At 36.5% G+C, this 9392-nt stretch overlaps 2 protein-coding genes across 4 annotated transcripts; one reads left to right on the top strand and one right to left on the bottom strand.

The window, feature by feature from the left end:
* Positions 873-5781, top strand: LOC105174364 (vacuolar protein sorting-associated protein 32 homolog 2). 3 transcript variants are annotated; one of them, XM_011096634.2, is made up of 8 exons: positions 873-1037; positions 1185-1326; positions 2063-2162; positions 3512-3597; positions 3695-3786; positions 4139-4253; positions 4323-4506; positions 5556-5781. In XM_011096634.2, exons 2-7 carry the CDS (start codon positions 1255-1257, stop codon positions 4500-4502), a joined length of 645 nt encoding a protein of 214 aa, XP_011094936.1. In that variant the 5' UTR covers positions 873-1037; positions 1185-1254; the 3' UTR covers positions 4503-4506; positions 5556-5781. The 3 variants fall into 3 exon arrangements, with proteins under 3 accessions (XP_011094936.1, XP_011094857.1, XP_011094781.1); XM_011096555.2 differs by lacking the exon at positions 5556-5781 and adding an exon at positions 5020-5306; XM_011096479.2 differs by lacking the exon at positions 5556-5781 and adding an exon at positions 5105-5306 and having other exon boundaries at positions 874-1037.
* On the bottom strand, positions 7913-9213 carry LOC105174278 (zinc finger CCCH domain-containing protein 20-like). The gene has a single exon (XM_011096362.2). It carries the CDS (start codon positions 9129-9131, stop codon positions 8022-8024), a length of 1110 nt encoding a protein of 369 aa, XP_011094664.1. The 5' UTR covers positions 9132-9213; the 3' UTR covers positions 7913-8021.

The raw sequence follows: 9392 nt of genomic DNA, 5'->3' as shown, positions 1-9392 counted from the left end.
TAAACAAAATATGCAACAAAAAAACCTCTAAATATAATGCATAAATTTTATGTTAGAATGTAATTGTCTAACACAAAATCTATTTTCAAGCATTTGGGCACAATGTTTCAAAAGCAGGAAGTAACGCCTTTTTGCTTATAAGGTTTTATGCATTATTTTTAGAGTTGATTTTGCTGGGCATATTTTGTTTACTACAGCTTTACAAACTTATGCATTATAGATTTTGTGGGTAGTTTTATGCATTACAGATTTTCAAATTTTGTTGGACACTCTATATTCACAGTTTTTTATGGGGATATTTTGTTTACTTATTTGGGAGCTTTTGTTGCTTTTTGGGAAAGAAAAATGGTGTTGGGGTGTATGGAAATGAGCATAGTAACATAGAAGACAAAAAATAAGGGAAGACCTTCAATTTGGAGAGAAAAATTTGCTAATTTCCGTCCATTTTCCACCTCACGTGAGGCTCCTCCGTCAAGTTTGACGGAAAGATGACGACAAGGACGGAAAGTGTAAAAAAAATAGATGTTTGAGTACCAAAATTATAACGGACCTATATTGGAGGACCAAAATCGAATAAATGGTAATATTTGGAGGCCAAAAGTGTAATTATCCCGAACAAAGCCCATATTATTCAAATAAAGCAAGATGATTATTAAACTTAATTGCCAATCCACATCCAAGGTCCATCTTATTAAAAGTGATGCAGGACTATGGGCCAAAAAGAATGAAAATGCAAAAGAAACTTATTTACATATTCTAAAAATATGGGGACCAAATTAAAATTAAAGCAAACTTTCAGGACCAAAATGAAATTTTCAGGAAATACTACCCAATTCCGTATCCAATTGGTCAGTCAGTCACCGGATACCTCCAACCCAAGCGATCTAAAATTCGCAAGCGTCTACGGAATGGCGACTTTAATTTCTTGTATATATAAATAAATTCTTCCACATTCACCAAATTTCTCAAAAAAGTTGAATCTGTAAAAAATATTCACCGGGATAATTAAGGCTGGTTCGCATCGGTTGAATCCACAGGTTAGTGAGAATGTGAAGATGAATTCAAAATATTGATTGACACGATGATTATTTCTGTATTGTTTAAGTTAATTATTTCGGTTTTTGTTTAGTCGGGTTGCTCATAATCAGGGATCGAACTGATGCTTCCTTTCATTTTTGCTGCAGGGTTTAGGGATTCCGAATATTTTTTTAATTTTTCCGTAAATAATAATAGTTTGTATACAAATAATCGACAATGTTTACGCGAATTTTTGGAAAGCCTAAGCAAGAGACGAATGCTTTGGCAACATTAGACAAGTTAAACGAGGTATGATATTTGATCCGTCATTTAGTTTAAGCATTTTGTTTTTCTGGTTTTGCCAAAATTTGAATGCTGTACTAATAATTTGATGTATAGTTGTGATTTTCTTCCACACACTGACATTGCTCATCTTGCATTAAGTTGGGTTGTAGAGTGGTTTCTTGGTTAACAATGTAGCTGAGTCTAAGATTATCTGATCTTGGGTGCTACAATATACTTTTCGTGAACTGTTTAAAAAGAAAAAAGCTAGGTGAATGATTGTATTTAATGCACGAAATTTTAAAGACACACACCATGCATGTGTGTATTTGAACTTTTATGGTAGTTAGCTATAGTTTTTGTTCCTTCTTCTGGACTATTGTCAGGTGAATGGCAAATGCTATGTGAACATCTGATATGATTTCCTCTGAGTGCATCTATTATCAGATGGAGTTGGAGATATCAATTTTAATATGTTTTAACCATAACTGATTCTTAACTTGGTTATGAGAATTTACCATGTATTAGTTAATGCTTTTGGGTTCCACATACTTCTTAGTTCAATTACTGTGTGATTGGTTATAGAAGGTGATCCAACTAGGTACCTTATATCAGACATATTTCTAGTTTGTGTTCTTGTGCCTTGGTTATTCACATGTTGCCCACTTTATGTCTGGAATTAATGCTTCCCACTCACCTTTGGTTGGTTTATATTATTTTTCCATGGAAATTGTCTGACTATAGGATGGGGCTTGGTATGCAGACTCTTGAGATGCTAGAGAAAAAAGAAAAAGTTCTCTTGAAGAAGGCTGCTGCCGAAGTTGAAAAGGCCAAGGAATTCACTAGAGCTAAAAACAAAAGGGGTATGATCAAGTGTGGTAGATTTTTTTAAGTTCAGTTATTCAGCTTTTTAAGAGTCTCTTACTTTAAGCATTGTCTGGCTTCACTACAATTGGCTACCTCACAATTTGACATCAGCTTTTTGTGTATCATTTTGAGGTCTGATTTTAACTACATTTCTCTGGCGCTCATGTTTTACAATGATGGATATTGTCTTAGTGTAATGATTTGATCAGCAGAAGGTTGTGTAATAAAAGTTCCGTGTTTTTCAAATACTACAATGCAGATTTTCTACGGGCACATGGCTTTGTGCTGTTTCTATTATACCAGCCCAATTCATCTTATCAAGAGCCACAGATATTCTGCAGTTTATGTTAGCAATTTCCGTTATTGAGTGCCTAGTTGAGTTTGAATAGGCATTGGTTGTAAACAGGTCCGTTGGTTCTACTCTGAGGGCAAATTTAACTTTTAATTATGGAAGTTGCATTTCAAGCAAATTTGATAAAACAACATGGGTAATATATAATGCCCAAAGTGAATGCCTGAATGACAATGCTCTATAGTATATTTTCAGTTTCTGAGGTTGTTAGAGTTATTTCAAATGCTTATACGAAAAATTATGTTTGAGCAGCATAGTTTGTCACTTAGGCGATGGGTTATGTTGGGTAAATAGCTGTTAAGAGGGGCTGTTCCTTTAATCTGTTTGCCAAAATGTTCACTCATTTTGTGCGTAGTAGATATTTATGCCTATATAGCGCCACAAATTGTATTAGACCCTTGCCTAGTTCTCATATGCAAAATATTAAGGCGTATGAGGTGTTCATGCTAAACCTTTTTGTTTGTCTTGGCAAATTACTTTGAAGCAAAGTTCCATGTTGGTTAATACAAATGGCCTTGGCCTACGTAGAAGCTACCAGTCTATATTCATCGATTGTCCTCTTTGTTTTGCTTGCTTATTATATTAGACTACTGAGAATAAAACAATGAGTTGGCTGCAAAACAGTTTTACGTTGTCTTTTTTTGGGTGCCTGACCTCCTTTCCCTTTCTTCAGAGTTTCTGTAATGAACACTCCTATGTCTTGCTTCACACTATTTCTTAGTCTGAACTAGGCCACAGTTGCCCATCCCTTTCCAGATTTTAAAATGTCTTATATATTACGTTGTGGTCAGCATATTCTGTTGCAGAACATAGTACTTAAGTTTATTCTGCATTTCTTTTTTAATCCAGCATATGGCAGGGTGTGGTTGGGTGTCGTGGGCTAAATATATTGCTTTGTGCTATATATCTTTTAAGGTATTTGGATGTTATCAAGATTTTAAACTTAGGATTGCTACCATCTTTATGAATTTCTTGTTGTATTTTTATGTATAGCTGCAATACAATGTTTGAAGAGGAAAAGACTTTATGAGCAACAAGTTGAACAGCTTGGAAATTTCCAATTGCGCATTCATGATCAGGTTCTCTTCTTGTAGATGTTAACTGCGTAGTTTTCCTGCTACCATTGCTTTTGATGCTGCATATGACCTGTTGTTAAACTAAATCTCCTTGCTCCAGATGATAATGCTAGAGGGGGCAAAAGCTACAACAGAAACTGTTGATGCTCTGAGAACTGGAGCAGCTGCAATGAAAGCTATGCAGAAGGCTACGTAAGTTGTGTTTTTCCAATTGAGTAAAGCAAACAGAAAGGAAAAATAAAAATAAAAAGAAGATGATTTTTTTTTTGTTCGCATTTTGGAGTTGGCGAATAAGCTCCTCTGGACAGAAAAATTTGCTTGCAACGGCTTTCCATATCATATTTATTGAAGTTTTGTCCAAAATAATCTATGAAGACTTCTTTTGAAATAGTACAATATAGTTTGACACATTCAAAATGAAGGGAAACGGATCGGTTTTTGCCCTATACCACCTCGATGTCAAGGTTACCTGCATGCACAAACATCTCGGTCTGATGCTTGTAGGTGGTCTCTTTATATTCACTACTGGCTTTTGCTCTTGTAGTAATATTGATGATGTGGACAAAACAATGGATGAGATCAATGAGCAGACTGAAAATATGAAACAAATTCAAGAAGCGCTGTCAGCACCAATTGGTGCAGCAGCTGATTTTGATGAGGTATGTGATAGCTTCTTGTTCCCGTCGCCTCCTTTGGTGAGGTTATATCTAACTAATTTCATTTTGTAGGATGAGCTGGAGGCAGAACTTGAAGAACTTGAAGGAGCTGAGCTGGAGGAACAGCTCCTGCAACCTGCAACGACCGCTCCTGCTGCTCCTGTTCGTGTACCTGCTGGAAGGCAGCCGGCACAAAAAGTTCAAAATGACGATGATGAACTTGCTGAATTGCAGAGGGAGATGGCTCTTTAAGGAGGTCTTTTTCCTGACCATATATTATTAGTTGCTCAGCACACTTGTTCGTTTGGCTTTGTGCATGTTTATGTGTGTTAAAGATTTGCAATGAGGAAGCTTAAGCTTGTAGAAGCCAGCAGCAATTTGCATAGATTAAATAGGTATACAAATTGAGTAGTAATGGGTGAAACCATTTGTTCCTTTATACTCGGGCCTGTCAATCCATAACAGGAGATTTCATCATGAGTGCGATTATAGTGAAGGATATCCAATTTTCCTTCTGTATGCATTATAGTATGATCAGGAAGTTTCTATTCTCATTGTGGCTGCATATGTTTGCTTATCAAAATAGCATTCTCCACTCCTTCACTTGGAGATTGATGAACTAGATAACATTATCAAGTACAGATATCGTAGTGATCGAGTCTTCTTTCTACCATTTGAACAGAGAACTCAAAACAAGTCATGTTAGAAATTGTGAAGAATGGATTTGACGTGTTTATTTCTGCGATTTATTTTCTTGCCGGTCATGTAGGCTTTTTAATTGTGCACTTCTGCGACAAATTGCGTCACTCAGTCTTGACAAGGTTAATGACAGTAATGTGGATGGCTTCTTGCAGTTACCCCAAGTCTAAAGAAACAATGAAAACATTGGGTCTACTGTGTGATGGCGATCATAGTTTGAGCTGGTACCACTGAATGTGCATTTAGCGGTACACACCTGTATAGATGACATAAAATGATTTGTATTCTGCTTCAGTATTCATTCATAATTGCAACATTTGTGTTATTTTTCCTTAATACCTATATCTTTTGCATTCCTGGGGAACTCCACCAAGCAACTCTTGTTGAATTTTTCAAGAATTGCAATTTGCATCAGGCGAACTAGAGAGAAAAATAGGACATTTTTGTTTGAAGGAGTAAATTGGAAATACTGAAGAAGTTGTAGTTGTGCCTGAATGATTGCATGATACAGGGAAAGGGAAAAAGAATTCCATATAGATGAATGTATTATGGTAAAACAAAATATTATAAGTCTTAACTATAAATACTTTGATGATGGTTGCATAGGAAGTGAGGAAGCTGGTGGGGGAACAATTGAAAATCTTCAAAAAGGAGATATGACACACATTTTCAAGAAAAAAGAGCTTCCCACTAAGCAGAGTGAGTTCAACTATTGATACTTTTTAGGTTTTGGTTTCTGCAGTTCATCAACTACTAGCAATTACTAATGAATCCAAACTCCTTTCTTGTCGGCCTTTTTCTTTATTGTTCTAAACCTTATTCCCTATTTTCATTCTTTATTCATTTATCTGGTTATTGCCCCCTATAATCCCCACAAAATAATAATAATAATGGAGAAAAGTTATGTAGGGGAATACAATATAAGTTAGGGTCAATAAATTGCACTTAGATTTCATTTTGAAAATGCGAAATTATACTTTTCCTCAAAAAAATTTAAAAAACACTTATACTCCCTTAAAAAAAATTTGTTTATGTATGATCTATTTTGAAATTTGGACGAAAAATACTAATGTCAACAACTATATAATTTTAATTTAATTTAATTTTTTATTTAATATTCTCATGTGTACTTATAAGGGAATAGATATAATATATATTGAGAGAGAGCACAAGGTTATCATTATTACATTGTTTCTCTTATAAATACAAAATTATTACATAAGAATATCAAATGAGGGATAAAATTAAAGTTTTATATATTCTTTTTTCTGCAAACGTCAGTATTTTCATTCAAATTATAACGAAAGGGGGTCAAATGAAAATAAAGAATTCTCAGAGTGCGTGTAATTTTAATTTTTTTTAGAAAAAAGTGTAATTTTATATTTTTAAAAGGGATGTAAATGTAATTAATACTAAAAGTTGATTCCAATAATAAAAAGATGATGTTAGTTTGGTTTTTTTGATTAGTTGTAGAGTTTAGCATCATTGTGATTAATATAAAATAAGTAAAGAGGCTGTCAAACTTGACTTGGTACAGCATATTGATTTGATGTTCTCTTATTCACAAAGTAAACCTCGATATGATCGAAAGATTCTCTTGTGAGTTTAATATAGGAAGTGCATCATATCCAGATTATTATAATATGTTGTGAAGGGATAACCTAACCTAGATTTAATATTTAAGCAGTGGAGGATAAGTGGAGTTAGCAGGATGTTTATCAGTTTAACATCCACGTCACACCCATTATTATTGTTACTAATTAGGATAAGTTAGAATATAATAATTGCAATTATGAAATTAGTTTGATGGCCTTTGATTTTTCAATTTCTGTTTATAAAATATATACATGTGGAACTTGGTCAAGTTTTGTCATTTCTTATGTTGGAGCACTTTCACCACATTACTACTATGTATCTGCATTTATTAACTTAGAAAATATTAATCAGTTGTTCTTCGATTTGCGGTATGGAGTTGTTGTTATTTGTTTTTTCAAAATGCAAAATTATATATCTTTTTTCTAAAAAAAATTTAAAATTATATTTACGCTCATTTACACTCCCATCCGTTAGATTTTGAACGAAAAATATTGACGTCAGTTGCATAAAATTTCAATTTTACCCCTCATTTAATATTTTCATATATGTCTTTGTACTTATTGGGATTAGAAATAATACATATATATATATATATGCAGTGATATGTAATTCATATGAATGATAAATTAGCGATAAAATGAACTCTTGTTTTTATGAAAAGGGAAGAGTAAGCAGCTAGATAATGACATAAATTAAGACAAAAGATGGAATAATATGTGAATGGAGAAAATAGAGATGGATGTTGCAATTTGAGAGGGACAACACTATGAATTAACGGACAACAATGTGGAGCCCAGAATATGTGGGTTTTTGCCACAAATCTATCTTCTTTTTTTATAATATATATATATATTTGCAGCTGTCACAATGTCATCTTTTTATTCTTTTACATAAATATATGGGTCATTACATTATTTAAAACTTTTGAATATTGAAACATAATAAAATACTTTACCAAACTATGAGAAAAAAGCTGTTATAATAAGATTTGAACTTGATCGTTTTATTTTTTTATGACATGCTATTCATTATTTAATATTTCGACAATGTATGGAGACAATAAAACAAAAACTTATATAATTGAATCTTAAATTAAATATATAGTTGTTAATTAATTGTAGCATATTATACTCTATTTTCCACTCTGTTGGGAAATTGTAAATAAACATAAATTCAGAATAAAAGCTTTTTACTTCACATCAAACCCAACTGCATAATAATAATAATAATTAAAAGTTATGCCACGTTCCAATTTATTATGTACAACAATTACAAAACTACCCTAACTTCTTTTTCCGCAATATAGTTAAAAATAACCACAACAAAGGAGATATATATATTAAATTACCGCTTACCCCCCCGCCCCCGCCCCCGCCCCCTACTCAACCCATTTACCCGATCCGATATCTACACAGCAGCAGCTTCGATTAGTCAGAAGCATATTCACAGTCAGAAAAATGTTCGCCCCACCCCAAATCAACTGGTTGTGAGTTGCCCAAGACCCCGACCCGCAGAGTTAAACCGCCCAACTCGGTCCAGTGAGTTCTCCTTACCCAGTTTCGCGTAAATTCTTTCCCGCAGCTCTCTTCCGGACTCTACTCTCTCCATCACAGGCTCCTCTTCGCAACAAGTTCCCCATGCGTCGAAAGCGCTCAGCCCTGGCCCAACTTGTGCACGAATTGGTGTAGAAGGCGGGCTCATGAATCCGGGTCGGATAGTGGGCGGGCTCCTTGGCGACCCGATCCCAAGCGCCCAAGACGGTGGGCTCCCGCTCAAGCCCAGGCCCATTTTCATCTTGTTAAGCTGCAAACAGCGCATGGATTCCGTGAGTTTGTTCACCGAGTTCAGGCTCATGGACCCGGTCGGCGAAACCGGTGGCGATCCAGTCGTCGGAGACGACGGTGGAGGGGAGTACAAAGTCGAGTTCGGAGAAGAGCCGAACAAACCCATGGGAAGAAACGAGTCTTGCACGACCCTTCCCGGAGAGGCGTCGGGGCTAGTAGTGTACGGCAGAACTCGGAGCTGCTCCGGAGTGTGAGCGAAGAAGCAGACGCGCCGTCGGCAGTGGACCCCATCCTTGCACGGCTGTGTACGGTAGCGAGCCGGGTGGAGCCAGCACTCGAACACGCCGTGCGCGTACTCGCAGGCGTCGCCCCTCTTACACGCGCCCCTGCGGAAGTCGGGGCACGCGCTGCCGGAGTAGTGGTACTTGCGTGGGTCCCGCCTACGCGCCTTCTCCCCAGGATGAGCAAACGGGCACTCAGTCCAGTCGTGCGACCTGGCGAGCGCGCATTTCTTCACCTTAAACTCGAACATCCGAAAATTATCGCATGAGAAAGCGTCCACGGGAACATCAAAATCGTCGATGCAATCATCGTGCTCCGACGGAACGACGTCGTCCTTGTTGGAGGGAAGATAACGCTGCAGCGCCGCCAAGGCATTTTCGTGGTGGGAAGCATCAGGGCTGTTAGCGTGGGTGGAGGGAATGTGGGCGGTTGGATCTTCCAGGTAATGGTAATCCCATGGTGGGATTTGGACGGTAGGATTAGAGGTGTGATGATCTCCGATCATCATCATCATCATCATTTTTCTCTCGAAATTGGTTTCACCTCACTCACTCACTCACTCTAATGGCACTGTCATGATCGCCATGGATTTGCATGCGAGGGTTCTAATATAAGCCTGCTCATTTAACCATGGTTAAAGGCTTTGACCTAACCATAGTCAGGTCAAAATATCAATTACTCTACATATTTATTTATTTATTTATTATTATTATTATGTTTTCAGACTCTTCTCTCTCTCTCTCTCTCTCTCTCTCTCTCTCTCTCTCTCTCTCTCTCTCCA

The sequence above is a fragment of the Sesamum indicum genome, linkage group LG1 (assembly GCF_000512975.1).
Source record: "Sesamum indicum cultivar Zhongzhi No. 13 linkage group LG1, S_indicum_v1.0, whole genome shotgun sequence".
NCBI classification, from domain to species: Eukaryota; Viridiplantae; Streptophyta; class Magnoliopsida; order Lamiales; family Pedaliaceae; genus Sesamum; species Sesamum indicum.
Note: the sequence above shows the minus strand (reverse complement) of the source record. Positions and strands in the feature narration are given on the sequence as shown.